This window comes from Amblyraja radiata, chromosome 20 (assembly GCF_010909765.2).
Source record: "Amblyraja radiata isolate CabotCenter1 chromosome 20, sAmbRad1.1.pri, whole genome shotgun sequence".
NCBI lineage: Eukaryota > Metazoa > Chordata > Chondrichthyes > Rajiformes > Rajidae > Amblyraja > Amblyraja radiata.
The window spans coordinates 38,648,021-38,663,900 of NC_045975.1; the positions used below are offsets into that span (position 1 = coordinate 38,648,021).

Consider the following 15,880-nt stretch of genomic DNA (forward strand, 5'->3'; position numbering starts at 1 on the left):
CAGCGGAAAGACAATGAATAATTACAATCGAGCCATTTACGGCGTATAGATACATGATAAGGGAATAACGTTTAGTGCGAGGTAAAGCCAGCAAAGTCTGATCAAAGATTCATCCATGTTGTCTTTAATTTCTTGGTCTGAAGCTTGCTTAAAGTAAGTTAAAGTAAGAAATATAAGTAAGTAAGTAAGTTTATTGGCCAAGTATTCACATACAAGGAATTTGCCGTGGTGTTCTGACCACAAGTAACAACATGACATACAGTGACAGTTACGAATGACTCAGAAAACACTAAACATTAATAATAATAAAACATTAATGATAAAACACCCATTGATCAAGCATGTGAACCAACAAAATACCAGATCAAAAGGAGGCTACAGATTTTTGGCTGTTGAGTAGAGCAACTACTCATGGATAAAAACTGTTTTTATGTGTGGTTGTGGCAGCTTTGACAGTCTGGAGTCGCCTTCCTGAGGGAAGTGATTCAAAGAGTTTGTGGCCAGGGTGAGAGGGGTCAGAGATGATCTTACCCGCTCGCTTCCTGGCCCTTGCAATGTACAGTTCATCAATGGAGGGAAGGTTGCAGCCAATAACATTCTCTGCGGATCGGATGATTCGCTGCAGCCTCCAGGTGTCGGGCTGTGCTGTAGCAATAGAAATTTGAGAATGTGGAGCAATTGCAGCATGTGATTGTAGATCTACTACTGTGGCTAGCAGGCAAATAGTCACCTGGGTTTGGCGCCATCTTGGAAGATCCCTGCGGCCAAAGGAAGAACATTTCCCTTGAAGATTTATAGAGTCATAGAGTCTAAGAGTGTTACAGTGTGGAAACAGGCCCTTTCGCCCACACCGGCCAACATGCCCCCCCCTGTTTGGTCCATTTATCTTCAAGCCTATCCATGCACCTGTCTAACTGTTTCTTAAACAATGGGATAGTCCCAGGATCAACTACCTCCTCTGGCAGCTTGTTTCATATACCCACCACCCTTTGTGTGAAAATGTTACACCTCAGATTCCTATTAAATATTTTTCCCTTCACCTTAAACCTATGTCCTCTGGTCCTTGATTCCCCTACTCTGGGCAAGAGACTCTGTGTCCTTGGGAGGCAGATTGGACTAGGCTGAGGGATTTATTTCCCAGTCCACTGGGGGAACATTTTCTGAGGTTGGAGGTGGCCCCAATACCTGGGCAATGCCATAAACTGCAAGTTCACAGGCGAGGATATCTCTACTCTAAGCACACCTTCTCCCGTGTTCCTCCACTTTCCCCAGAGAAAGAACACCAACTGGACGAAGTCACTTCTCAACACTGGATTAACATAGAGGGAGCAGTATGCTCTAACCGACTGCCCTGAGAGTGAACGATGGGACATTGTTGGGAGACCTTTGCTCTCTATCTAACTCATTATGTCAGCTCTTGGGGTGTTGTTGGTATATTTTTAAGAGGACCTTACACTAACTGTCTTGGGTTTTGATGTTAATGCAGTGCATATTTTTTCTAATATGACAGAAGATGTAAATATTGAACAAAGAAAATGCAGCTCAGAAACAGTCTGTTTGGCAAACTATGTTTCTGCCAAGCTGATGCCAAATTATACTAATCCATCTGCATGCAATCTTACATATGCTTCCTTTTCCTTTTTGATCGAAATTACAACATCTCTCATCATCCTTGTCTTTCTTACTGGAACATGTTTGTCCAGATTGCTGATTAGTATGTCATTAGATGTCCCACATATCAGATGTTGACCTGCCCAATAACAGTTGCTCCAAATCCGCTCTCCCAGTTCCTGTCTAATCATGTTGTCGTTTGCCCTTCCCCAATTTAGTGCTTCCCACTGATGGCATTAAAGAGTTTATGATGTGTTGCTCACTGGATATGTTTAATGTTTGTTTATCAGGGGGTTACCCACCAAACAAGTGCTATCTGATCATGGATGTAACAAGCATTTTTGGAAGATGCCATCATTTAGTGGATCCAGTGCCATTTGAAGAGGTAACATCTTTCTTATTTTCATTGAGACACAGTTTTATGATCCAAGACTCTTGCTCATAACCTATGATATTCTTCAATAATGCTTTAAATTTGTGACGCATGATTTAACAGATAGTTCCACAGATTCACTGAAACTACCAATGGCATTTATCACAGGTGCCTGGTGCAGAATAACATTTGATATGATGAAATAAAATCTAACGCTGCATTTCATGCAACCCATTCCTTCCAGCCAGGACTCCATGTTTAACCGTCATGGAGTCATTTCTCTCAACTTAAAAACTCTCATTCCTGTGATTATACTTAAGGGCCTGTCCCACTTGGGCGTCATTTGCGTGTCATTTATGCAACATCCTAAAAATTGGTTGGCGCGTCGTGAGGCGCGCATGGCGAGGCGTGCTGGCGTATGCAGTGACGCGCGGTGCTTCCCTATCGGTCCAGGATTTTGGAATGTTCAAAAACCTCGCGCGCCACCTGCGTGACGTTTCCCTTGACGTACTGATGCCGTACGCTGACGTACTGATGGCATACGTGTAGCTCATGGTGATGCATGGTTACGCATGGTGATGCACGAACATTGCCTATGCTAATTTATTATGCGTCACCGTGCGTCAACGTCCGTAACCATGCGTCGCTGCCCGTATGCTGTCGACATGCATTTGCGCTTCATTTGAGCGCCGCACCACATGATCACCTGGGTATAAAGCGCGCCGAGTTTTGAAAATTTTTCACTGGGAAAATCCTTGTCATGGAGATTGGCGCTACTTGGCGCGCGACTGTCGTACTTCTAGATGACTGTCGCGCGTCAGTCCCTGTCGGCCTGTCGCGTAAATTACGCGCAAATGCTGCTCAAGTAGGACAGGCCCATACCTCTTCTTTTTTCTTTTTTCCTTTCTCATCCTTTCTAAATTCTACATTCCTTCTTCCTCCTTTTTCCTTCCTTCATCTTTCTTCCTTCCGCCTTCCTTCTTTTGCCTTTCTTCTTCTCACTTCCTCTTTTTTCTTCTTGCTTCCTGCCCCCTTCCTTCTTCCTCCATCTTCCTTTCTATCTTCATCATTTTCCACCTTCTCCTTTCTTCCCCTTTTCCTTTCTTCCCCTTTTCCTTCCTCCCTTCCTCCCTTCTCCCCTCCCTCACTCCCTCCCTCTCTCCCTCTCTCCCTCCCTCTCTCTCTCCCTCCCTCCCTCCCTCTCTCTCTCTCTCTCTCTTTCTTATTTCCTCTTTATCCTTCCATCTTCCATCTTTATCGTTCTATTTGGCTTCAGGATCGAGGGTGAGGTGGTTGGTAACTGCAGACACTGCAGAAGGGATGGCCAGCGAGTAGTTTGGGGCCTCAGTGTGCTGCTAATGTATGCCTCAAGGTTTCCAATACAAGCCCAAATGTTCCTCCCTCACTGAGAACGATCATGGACCAGACATTACCAGGACTCAATGGTGCTATTGCATTTCTTCAAGGAGGCTCCGAGCACGACCTGAAATATTTTCCTCTGTTCACTTAGGAATCTCTTCCCATCAAGATAGAGAAGTTGTCTTTTATAGTTATCCAACAGTTTCCTTAGAACTGATCCTGTCAGAAATAATTGGCACAGCTGGTAAAGATGCTGCGTCACACATCACCAGAGACCCAGGACTGATCCTGACTTTGGGTACTGTCTGTTTGGAGTTTGCATGCTCTCTTTGTGACTGTGTGGATTTCCTCTGGGTGCTCTAGCTTCCTCCCACATCCCATTATGTTCCTATCACTTATGACCTTATGAGTAGCATGCGGAAGGATACAGTGATCCTCAAGTACACATGCCGGATGTGTACAGAAACTAACCCCTCCACCTCACAGACCATCCACTCACTCCAGTGGCAATGCGTGCAATTCTCAAAGGCCTCAGTAGCCATCCCAGAACCACAGAAGTAGAAGCAAGTCATCCCCAGGGATTGCCCGGGTAGAAGAGGAGGGGTTAACCCTGTCACGTGTTGATGACCCTGTTGGGGAGAGCAAGTGTGTTCCCATCGCCGGTGGGTTAGTGGCTCTCCAATAACCTGTTATTGGTAAAGGCAAGCCATGCAATATTTGCCAAATCACCGGCTCACAACTTCAGCCACTGGCTGTGATGTGTGGGGAGGATGATCAATGCAAAGCAGCAACAATGTTGGAAATCATCACTATGTCAGGCAGCATGTGGAGAGAGAGAGAGACAGAGACTGATTTAAGGGCCTGTCCCACTGTACAAGGTAATTCAAGAGTTCTCCCGAGTTTCCCCCTGATTCGAACTCGGAGAATGTCCGTAGCGGGTCCGTAGGAGTTGGTGGATGTCTCGTAGCGGCTCGTACGAGTAAAAAGTAGCATTTTCTTTCATCATGAGTATTTTTGAAGATGGCATGTTCTGGTCCATGATTGTGTCTGCTGAGTGAGAGGGAGCTCACTTACAGAGAAAGGGCTGAGGCTGTGTCCTTAACTCTCCTGCAACAAGGGTCAGACACATCCATCAGACCAAGCAGCCTGAAAAGGTCTTCAAAGTCAAACATCGAAAGCTTGCAGCACATTTCATGACATTTGCCTGTACCTGACCCAAATATCTCTTTCCAACATTTTGCTGACACGGTGATCTTTCATTCTCTTTTTATATATATATATATTTTTTTTTTTTAAATTGAATCAATTTCCTTATTAAAATGCATTCCACCGATCTGTTACAGTGTTCATAGAACAGTAGAACATAGTCCAGCAAAGGAACAGGTTCTTCAACTCATGTTGGCGCTGAACATGCCACGTTAAACTGATCCCCTCTGCCTGTACATGATCCACATCCCTCCACTCCCAACTTAATTCATGCACCTATCTAGAAGCCTTTTATACACCACTATCATATCTGCTTCCACCACCACCTCTGGCAGAGTGTTTGGGACATCCAACACTTTGTGAAAATCTCTGTTTAAAGTTAAAATCTGCAGACAGTAGTTCCGAGGTTATAAAATGATCTGCGTTTTGTGGAATTGCCATTTTGAACCATTGCTCCTTATTCCATTCTTCAGAAATGCATGTTTGAGATATGCAACTATGTGAAGAAGCAGGACTTCCTCTGTGCGGCCCTGGGACTGTACGCTCGTGCGTGTGCAGCAAAGGGACTGATCCTGAGTGACTGGAGGAGCACGGTGCAAGGCTGCAGTAAGTAGTCCACAGAGACGCAGTGCTGAGGAGCGACTGAAGGCCCAGGAGTCGGGAGCAAGTTGGTATTCCCAAAGATCCCAACTGTACGTCAGAAATTCCCTGAGTAGATCCTTTATAGAGTTAATAATATAATGAAACGTAGAACAGTACAGCTCCAGAGAGTCTGTCGTGACTCAGAGGGGAGTCGCAAGGGCCTTCGGGAAGATGTCAATACACACTGGACTCCTGGGTTTGGGTGATATCCCAGAGAGGGATTGGCACACACATTGTACAGAATATAGACATAAAAAGCTGGAGTAACTCAGCACGTCAGACAGCATCTCTGGAGAAAAAGAATAGGTAATACTTTGGGTCGCTGGCTTTCATCATTTCTTTTTTGCATATCTCTAAGTCATTTGTTCTATATCTCTCGACATCATCGTCTATATCTCTCGTTTCCCTTTCCCCTGACTCTATGTCTAAAGAACAGTCTCGACTCGAAACATCACCTATTCCTTTTTTCCAGAGATGCTGCCTGACCCGCTGAGTTAATCCAGCTTTTTGCGTCTATCTTCGGTTTAAACCAGCATCTGCAGTTCTTTCCTACACATTGCACAGAATACCCTTGGATAAAATCTCAAAGCAGCAAAGACTGGGCTATGACAAGGCTGGTGTTACTGAGGAAGCAGCGGCTGTGATGGCAAGGAGGTGTGAACTGATGCCCACCAAAATGTGACAGGGGCTCGTAATGGGCTTTGTGAGGGAGCTGAAAATGGCTTTGTTGGTGTGGAAGGGAAGCTGTGGATGCCGGGCAGGCCACCTGATGATGGGGAGGCAATAGAGAGGTGATGGCCAAGGTCAGGGCTGCCAAAGTTGTACTTGATTAACTGCCCACCATTCCTGAACAAATTCCCACAAAAAAGAAACAGAAGGAAGCAAGAGTTGTAGGGTGTTGGGTGCAGTTAAAGCCCTGTCCCACTGTACGAGTTCATTCAAGAACTCTCCCGAGATTTAAAAAAAAATCAAACTCGTGGAAGCACGTAGAATGTACGTAGCGGGTACGTCGGAGCTCGGGGATGTCTCTTAGCGGCTCGTAACGCTAACGGCAGGTACTCTGGAAACGCGGTAAGCTCGGGAAGACTCGTGAAGATTTTTCAACATGTTGAAAAATGTCCACGAGAGCCCCGAGTACCGACGAGCGGCCATTACTGTAAATCTCCGAGTTTGAATCGGGGCAAACTCGGGAGAACTCTTGAATGAACTCGTACAGTGGGACAGGGCTTTTAGAGTTGTAATTTCACTCTTGCCTCGAATCAGAAGGTTGTGGGTCCAAATCACAATCAGTCTCTTCGAATGAAAAGGCCAGACTGACATCAGTGTCGAACTGTGGGGAGCTGCAAGAGTGGAGCTGTCACCTTTCAGGTGAAATGTTAAACCAGCCATGTCTTCTTCCAATCAATATTCTACTCTAAAACTCTATGACGATTGTATGACTCTGTGACCATTAAATGGGCCATGTTGGTTGGTATAGATAGGTTGGGCTGAAGGGCCTGTTTCTGTGCTGTATCTCTGTAACTCCACCAGAACCCAGGGCAATGAGACACATCAGGTTGCAGATATTGGGGGAGCATCGGATCAGGTAGCAACTGTGATGAGAAATGGACAGATGATATTTCGGCTTCGTGAGCCAAAGAACTGGAGGGGATAAAGCTGGTAAAGAGAAGTGTGGGGCAAGAGCTGGCAAGTAATCAGTGGGTTCAAGTGAGGAAGGGAGATTGTTACAAAGGTTAAAGATGAATTGCAGATAAAAGCAAGCCGATGTGGAAGCAGATAAGAAGTCGAGTGAAATGGGGAATGTTTTTGCTCAAGATCCCAGGGTTAGAAGAAGAACAGGGTTGTTTATAAGTGTGTAGGGATGAACTGCAGATGCTGGTTTACACCAAAGTTAGACACAAAATGCTGGAGTAACTCAACGGGCCAGGCAACATCTCTGGAGAGAAGGAATGGGTGACATTTTGGATCGAGACTGTTCTTCATACTGAGAGTAAGGGGAGAGTTTAATTTAGAGACACAGCATGGAAATAGATCCCCGCACATTAACAGTATCTGACGCACTAGGGAAAAGTTTACATTTTTACCAAGCTAATTAACCTACAATCCTGTACATCTTTGGAGTGTGGGGGGAAACCGGGGATCCCGGAGCAAATCCATGCAGGTCATGGGGAGAACGTACGGGGGAGTCTAGAGGTATGGAAGGGTAAGGTGTGAAAACACAGATCAAAGGGAATCGATGATAGGAAATGTAGAATGGCTCATTGTTAGAAGTATGTCTGCTTTTCAACCGTCTTCAGTGCATTTGGACTAGGGAACTACTAATAGGCAATGGAAGAGGCAGGAACAAAGGCTTCAGCGATTTTGTGACCATGGTATTTTTATTTCAGAAATCGCATGTGCTGATCGTCAGGTGTTCAGTTACAACGCCCGAGCCTGTGATCGGACCTGTGTGTCACTGTCCGATCGAGACTTCGAGTGCACGGCAATCGATGTGCCGGTGGATGGCTGCGTCTGCCCACCACAAACATACCTGGATGTTCACGGTTTTTGTGTGGAAGCAGCAGACTGCCAGTGCATGCTGGCCGATGGCAACTTTGTGGCCCCAAATAAATCGATCACCATCAACCATATGATCTAGTGAGTGTACATGTGCACTGATCAGGAGGCACTTCACTAATCATTCCCCTTTCACCTGCAGCTCAGATCAACATTTGACGATTCATGGGTCACCAAGGTTTTTAAAAGTTTTTTTTCGTTTTTAGAGATACACCGATTCAGCACCGACCAGCGATCCCTGCACATTAACACTATCCTACACACACTAGGGACATTTTTTACATTTACCAAGCCAATTTACCTACATACCTGTACGTCTTTGGTGTGTGGGAGGAAACCGAAGATCTCGGAGAAAACCCCATGTGGTCACAGGGAGAACGTACAAACTCCGTACAGACAGCGTCCATAGTCGGGATCAAACCCGGGTCTGCGGTGCAAGTTGCTGTAAGGCAGCAACTCTACCGCTGCGCCACTGTGCTGCCCAAGGAGTATATGGTTGTATGGCAGTGCTGTGGTCTACTTTGACGGTGTCAGTTGCCGACAACATTTAAATCAATGACAGCGAAATGCCACAGGTGAAGGAGTCAGCTGATCACCAGATAATGATAACGGTTCAAAAATGTCTGAGTTGAAGACAGTGAAAAAGAGAGCCAGGAACAAGAATTTTCAAAAACTAGAGGGAAGATAGACACCAAATGCTGGAGTAATTCAACGGGAATGGCAGCATCTCTGGAGAGAAGGGATGGGTGACGTTTCGGGTCGAGACCTTCCTTCAGACTGAAGAAGAATCTCGACCTGAAACGTCATCCATTCCTTCTCACCAGTGATGCTGCCTGTCCCGCTGAGTTACTCCAACATTTTGTGTCTATCTTCAGTGTAAACCAGCATCTGCAGTTCCTCCCCACAAAAGACTAGGGGGTATAATTTTACAGTGAGAGGGGTAAAGTTTAAAGGAGATGTGTGGGGGGGGGTTTACACAGAGGATGGTGTGTTTGTTTTAGAAATACAGCATGGAAACAGGCCCTTCAGCCCACCGAGTCCACGCTGACCAGCAATCCCGCACATTAACACTACCCTACACACACTAGGGACAATTTTACATTTTTATACCAAGCCAATTAACCTACAAACCTATACATCTCTGGAGTGTGAGAGGAAATTGAAATCTCGGAGAAAACCCACATAGGTCACGGGCGAACATACAAAATCTGTACAGAATGTACAGACTCCGTAGTTGGGATTGAAACTAGGTCTCTGGCGCTGTTGGGCAGTAGCTCTACCATTGTGCCACCGTGCTGCCATAATGTGCTGCCAGGGGTGGTAGTGAAGGCAGATATAGTAGTGATATTTAAGTGGCTTTTAGATAGATGGATATGTGGGAAATGGAGGGATATTGTTCACATGGAGGCGATTAGTTTAACTTGGCATCATGTTCAGCAAAGACATTGAGGACCACGGGGCCTCTGTGCTATGCTGTTCTATGCTCTATGTTCTAACCTATACTCACCTTGTGAGGTGGGGCAGTCTGAGTGCTTCACTCTGAGGAGAGCTACTTGGCAGGGAGTGTGGGCACACATGGAGCACTGGTATCACAATCCAAAGGGCACGCAGGAAAGAAACCTCAGCCTTGCAATGCTGACGAGGCCAAAAGACAAGTAAATGGTCCACCAATCCAAGTTTTACTGTGTGAACTGCAGGTCATGTTATTAATGCCTGAACATACTCTCGGTCTCCTCTTGTGTTTCCACAGTTACTGCCAGAATGGAAAACTGGACAGCACGGGCCATCCTCTGGTCCACAAAGGTCGTATAAAATTCCCTGACGTTTCAAACTTAAATGTTAAAATTATATTTCATAGAACCATAGAATTGTACAGCACATAAACTGTTCCTTGACCCACCTTGCCCATGCCAACCGTGATGCCTATCCACATGAATCCTAGTTACATATAAGATTTGAAACATATTAGATTGTTAAGGGTTTGGATTGAAACATATAAGATTGTTAAGATTGTTAAGGGTTTGGACACGCTAGATGCAGAAAACATGTTCCTGATGTTGGGGGAGTCCAGAACCAGGGCCACAGTTTAAGAATAAGGAGTAAGCCATTTAGAACGGAGATGAGGAAACACTTTTTCTCACAGAGAGTGGTGAGTCTGTGTAATTCTCTGCCTCAGAGGGCGGTGGAGGCAGGTTCTCTGGATGCTTTCAAGAGAGAGCTAGATAGGGCTCTTAAAAATAGGGGAGTCAGGGGATATGGGGAGAAGGCAGGAACGGGGTACTGATTGGTGATGATCAGCCATGATCACATTGAATGGCGGTGCTGGCTGGAAGGGCTGAATGGCCTATTCCTGCACCTATTGTCTTTTGTCTAGTAGCCTGCATTAGACCCGTACCCCTTAATGTCATTGTTATTCAAGAAACTATGCAAACACCTTTTAAACATAATTGCCTCGTTTGGCAGCTTTATCCCGATATCCGCCGCCTTTTACGTGAAATATATACCCCTCAGATCTCCTTTAAATTTCTTCCCTCTCACCTTAACCCTGTGACCTTCAGTTCTGCATCCTCCTACCCTTTGCTCCAATGCAAATAACCTGATCCTATCCAAACTCTCCTCATACCTGAGACATTCAATCACAAGCAGCATCCTGGTAAATCCCCCTGCAACCTGCAACCACATCCCCTCTACACAATGGTGACCAGAACTACATACAATATTCCAGCTGTAGGCTAATAGCCCTGTTCCATGGTGCAAGTTCATTCCAAGAGTTCTCCCTAGTTTAAAAAAAATCAAACTCGTGGTAAGCATGGAGAATGAACGTAGCAGGTACGTCGGAGCTCGGGGACGTCTCTTAGCGCTAACGGCAGGTACTCGGGAAGACTCGCTAATGGCAGGTAAGCACTGGATGATTCGTGAAGATTTTTCAACATGATGAAAAATGTCCACGAGAGCCCCGAGTACCGACGAGCGGCCATTACCGTAAATCTCCGAGTTCGAATCAGGGCAAACTCGGGAGAACTCTTGGAATGAACTCGTACCGTGGGACAGGGGTTTAAGGAATATAAGATATCAGACTGAGGCCTAATGCACATTGAGAGAACATCACCTCATATTTTGCTTGGGCAGCTTACAACCCAACAGTTGAATATTGATTTCTCTAACTTCAGGTAACTCCTGCATCCCCTCTCTCGCCATCCCTCCCCCACCCAAGTTGTTGCACTAACTTCAAAGCCGTCCTGTTGAGTCTCATTGTCTGTAACTCGTTTTCGCCTGGGCCACTGCTAACAATGGCGTGGGTAGACAAAAATGCTGGAGGAACTCAGCAGGTGAGGCAGCATCTATGGAGCGAAGGAAATAGGCAACGTTTCGATCCGAAATGTTGCCTATTTCCTTCGCTCCATAGATGCTGCCTCAACTGCTGAGTTTCTCCAGCATTTTTGTCTACCTTCAATTTTCCAGCATCTGCAGTTTCTTCTTAAATATTTTGTCTACTCCACTGCTAACAATGGCGTGTTTCCTTTATCATCATTTCTTTTTTGCATATCTTTCATTCATTTCTTCTATATCTCTCTACATCACTGTCTATATATCTCGTTTCCATTTCTCCTGACTCTCAGTCTGAAGACCTGAAACATCACCTATTCCATTTCTCCAGACTTGCTGTCTGACCTGCTGAGTTACTCCAATTTTTTGTGTCTATTTTCAACATAAGATAAAGTTGTACCATGTCCTCCTGAGTCAGCCAGTGAAGACAAGCATCCTGTATGTCTTCATCATCACCATAACAATCTTTGGGCATTGTCCAATGTGCCTTTCTTGCTGGGTATATCCTAGAACACAACCATTCATGGTGGATATTCTACCCTTAGGAGAACCGCAGAATGCGTCAACTCACACTGATCAGGATTTCTTTCGTTCCAGGAGCATGTCAGCCTCCCAAGCTTTACTTCAGCTGTGCACATGGGTCACGGGGCCAGTACGGGACAACCTGCGCCCCAACCTGCCAAATGATCGCCACACAAATCTCCTGTGTGAGTAGGGAACGCTGCGACGTCTCCATTCTCTCAATTGCCGAGCCAATGCTTTTTGGCAATTAAGTGACAAATCTTTTATCTGCGTCCACAGGCACCCTCAACCTGTGTCTCTGGCTGCATATGTCCAGAGGGAATGGTCTTGGATTACAATGAAAGCTGCATCTTACCGGAAGAGTGTCCATGCAAATTCAGTGACCAGATCTATCTAACAGGAGAGAAGATGATGAGAGACTGTGAGGAATGGTAAGAAGCCAGACATTCAACTGGTGAACCGTGGTGTAGATTCTGCAAATGGGAAATCTATTTTTAAGCTAAAATGACAATTTTTGTGATGTCCAGAGTCTGCTCTAAGTTCACATGGAAGGTTATTGCTCAGGTAGCCTGACCTGCTGAGTATCTCCAGTGTCACCTGCATAGCATAGAGCTACCAGTTAGATTCATTGTTTGACCCAATGCCATTTTGCCTCCCTGGTTTGCCAGGAACAATGATAGTCATAGAACTATGCGACCAAAGAAAATACTGAACATTAATTTAATACTTTTTCTCCAGTCATCCTCGGGATTAAAGTGTTGCCAGAAATTGGAAGGTTGTAAACGCAATATTCCTGTTAGACCAATGGGCAGTAGAATGCAAGAAGTTAAACGGGACAAAATCAAAAATTTGTTTTTGGAAATTTGTGGACTAATTAATGAAAACGAGACACATCTGTTATAGGCAAGTCTAAGAACCAATTGTATTTTGTTTTTGTTGAAATAATGAAGAGATTTGATGAGCATGCTCTTCTGAATGTGGTCTTTCCAAGGCTATTTGATAGAAATAAGACATTTACATAGAACAATTAACATAGAACAGAACAGCACAGGAACAGGCCCTTCAGCCCACAATGTCTGTGCCGAACATGGTGCCAAGTTAAACTAATCTCCTCAGCCTGCAAGTAATCCACATCCCTCTATTCCCTGCATATCAATGTACCCATCAAAAAGCCACTTAAATGCCACTATTTTATCTGCATCCACCACCACCTCTGGGGTGCATTCAAGGCACCAACACCTTTTGTGTAAAAAAATGGTCCTGCACATCTCCTTTAAACCTCCTCTCTCACCTAAAAGCTATGCCCTTCAGTCTCTGACATTTCCACCTCAGAAAAATAGATTCTGACTGTCTTCCCGATCCAAGCCTCATATAACTTTATATACCTCGATCAGGTTTCCCATCAATCGCCATGCTCCAGAGAGGCTGAAGGAAGATTTTTACAGAGGTTGATAGCAGGGTGAAAGCTGCTGGGATTGAAAGGCAATGATTGTATGGCTGTATGGTGACCACAAGTTACAGAGAAAGGTTGAACAAGTTAGGGCTTTATTCTTTGGAGCGCAGAAGGTTAAGGGGGGACTTGATAGAGGTTTTTAAAATGATGAGAGGGATAGACAGAGTTGACGTGGAAAAGCTTTTCCCACTGAGAGTAGGGAAGCTTCAAACAAGGGGACATGACTTGAGAATTAAGGGACTGAAGTTTAGGGGTAACATGAGGGGGAACTTCTTTACTCAGAGAGTGGTAGCGGTGTGGAATGAGCTTCCAGTGAAGGTGGTGGAGGCAGGTTCGTTTTTATCATTTAAAAATAAATTGGATAGTTATATGGATGGGAAAGGAATGGAGGGTTATGGTCTGAGCGCAGGTATATGGGACTAGGGGAGATTATGTGTTCGGCACGGACTAGAAGGGTCGAGATGGCCTGTTTCCGTGCTGTAATTGTTATATGGTTATATGGTTATTGTACCAATTGGTACATGTGACAAATAAATGTATCTTGTATCAGTGGGGGTATCTGGTGCAGGACAGAAAGAAGGTGGTGAGGAATGGTTAGCTTTCTGACTGGAGACAAATGTAGGATGAAATTGTACTGATGGTGAAATGGGAGCAGGGATTTGTAATGTTCTCCTGATGTCAGACATGCACCAAATGTGGCACAAAACAACTGTCCCTGGGGAAGGTGATGATCAGCACTCTCTCTCCCTCGGGCCCCTCGGCTGACATTGGAAGACTTTACACTGAATTTCTTTGCTCGCGCCCTCAAAACCACGGACTTTTGTTCAAACACACATCTTATACTTCTCATGCCAGTGGGAGTCGAGATTGCATTCTTTGGTGGAAGTTAGGTAGGTGGAGAAGCACTGGCTGAAGATGTAGATGCCGCATTGGAGCAGAGGTCAATGGCAGGACTGGGGGAGCGACTAATCGGCAAGGCCAGCAGCATAATCAAGGATGAGTCGCACCCTGGCCCCTCCCTCTTCTCCCCTCTACCATCAGGCAAAAGGTATCGAAGTGTGAAAACGCACACCTCCAGATTCAGGGACGATTTCTTCCCAGCTGTTATCAGGCAACTTAACCATCCTACCACAACCAGAGAGTAGTCCTAAACTGCTATCACCCTCATTGGTGACCCTCGGACTATCCTTGATCGGACTTTGCTGGAGTTACCTTGCACTCGATTGTAATCGTGTATTGTCTTTCCGGATACTGACTGGATAGTACGCAACAAAAGCTTGTCACTGTACCTCCTTTTCATCCCTAGCTTTGTCACTTACTCCACCCTTCTATCAATTGCCCTACCCCTTAACTGTATCCACCTATCACTTGGCTGGCTTTATCCCACCCCCATCTCACTTTTCCATCTTTAATCCTTCGTGCCACCACCCCAAGACATCATCTATCAATTTCCCCCGCAATGCTGCCTGCCCTGCCGCTGAGTTCCTCCAGCACTTTGTTTTTTGCTCAGGATTCCAGCAATCTGCAGTTACACGCATCTCCAAAAAAGTGATGTTTCTTTCTCAAGCTTGTTTGGATCAATAAACTCAACGGCATCTTGGAAAAATGAACCCACTTGATCTGCAGTCCACCCACCAGCCTAAACACTCTCTCCCTCCTCCACAGAGTCACTACAGAGAGTTCCATCAATGAGATGCACTGCAGTTGCTCACCCACACTCACATGCCATGGGCTCTATTGTGAAGGACAAGGGGAATGACAAAGAAATCTCACCAAAACCTCCATGTCATTCGAGGTTTGAAGAGAATCATGAGTCAAGAGTGTTTTATTGTCATATGTCCCAGATAGAACAATGGCATTCTTACTTGCAGCAGCACAACAGAATATATAAACATAGTACACTGGAAACAATATAATAAATCAGAAAAGAGGGCTCAGTTTGTGTGTGTATATATACACACACTCATACATTCTCACACACACACACACACATATATATATACACACACACATGTACACATATGTACACATAAAAAAACAATAAGTGCAATAATAACAATGAAAATCTATGAGGTTATTGGAGGTTGTAGTGTTTAATGGCCTGATGGCTGTTGGGAAGAAGCTGTTCCTGAACCTGGATGCTACAGTTTTCAGGCTCCTGGACCTTATTTCTGATGGAAGGGGTGAGATTAGTGTGTGGCCAGGATGGTGTCGGTCTCTGATGATGCTGAGTGCCTTTTGAGCATTTTGCCGCATATTCTATCAGACATCCACAAGTGTATGGTGGGGTGCAAGCTGACTCGTCAAATCACGGCCAGGTTTGATAATTCAGGCTCAAGATGGATGACGGCTGCAGAGTGTGGCGGACATTATGTGGTACATTGTGGGTCCAGACCATCCTTGTTTCTGTCTCACAAAGCTGGCTAAAAACACCAAAGACCAACACACTCCTGGCAACCCTTTCATCTCACTGCCACAATCAGGAAGAAGATGCAGGAGCCTGAGAGCCATTACTGCCAAGTTCATAACAGCATCTCTCCATCAAACATCAAGACCTGAACCACCCTTGCCAACCCTAACCACAACCCTAACTCAGCATCAGACCATTATGGACTTTGCATTACTAAGAGTGCACCGCGTAATTTGATTTTTGAACTATCATGATCCAGTTTACGTAGAATAACCAACAATTTATTGTATATTTACTGTATTGGGGCAGTTTACATAAGCTAGTTAACCTACAATCCTGCATGTCTATGGAATGCGTGAGGAAAGCGGGGCACCCAGAGAAAATCCACGCGGTCTCAGGGAGAACATACAAACTCTGAACA

At 45.2% G+C, this 15,880-nt stretch overlaps 1 protein-coding gene across 1 annotated transcript in view; it reads left to right on the plus strand.

The window, feature by feature from the left end:
- The window catches only part of LOC116984419 (mucin-6-like), a 126,043-nt gene that overhangs the window by 93,241 nt on the left and 16,922 nt on the right, over window positions 1-15,880 (plus strand). The window contains exons 20-25 of the mRNA XM_033038571.1: window positions 1,902-1,996; window positions 5,023-5,155; window positions 7,579-7,828; window positions 9,498-9,550; window positions 11,672-11,781; window positions 11,876-12,027. Coding sequence (XP_032894462.1) covers window positions 1,902-1,996; window positions 5,023-5,155; window positions 7,579-7,828; window positions 9,498-9,550; window positions 11,672-11,781; window positions 11,876-12,027 — 793 coding nt within the window. The remainder of the gene's footprint in view (window positions 1-1,901; window positions 1,997-5,022; window positions 5,156-7,578; window positions 7,829-9,497; window positions 9,551-11,671; window positions 11,782-11,875; window positions 12,028-15,880) is intronic.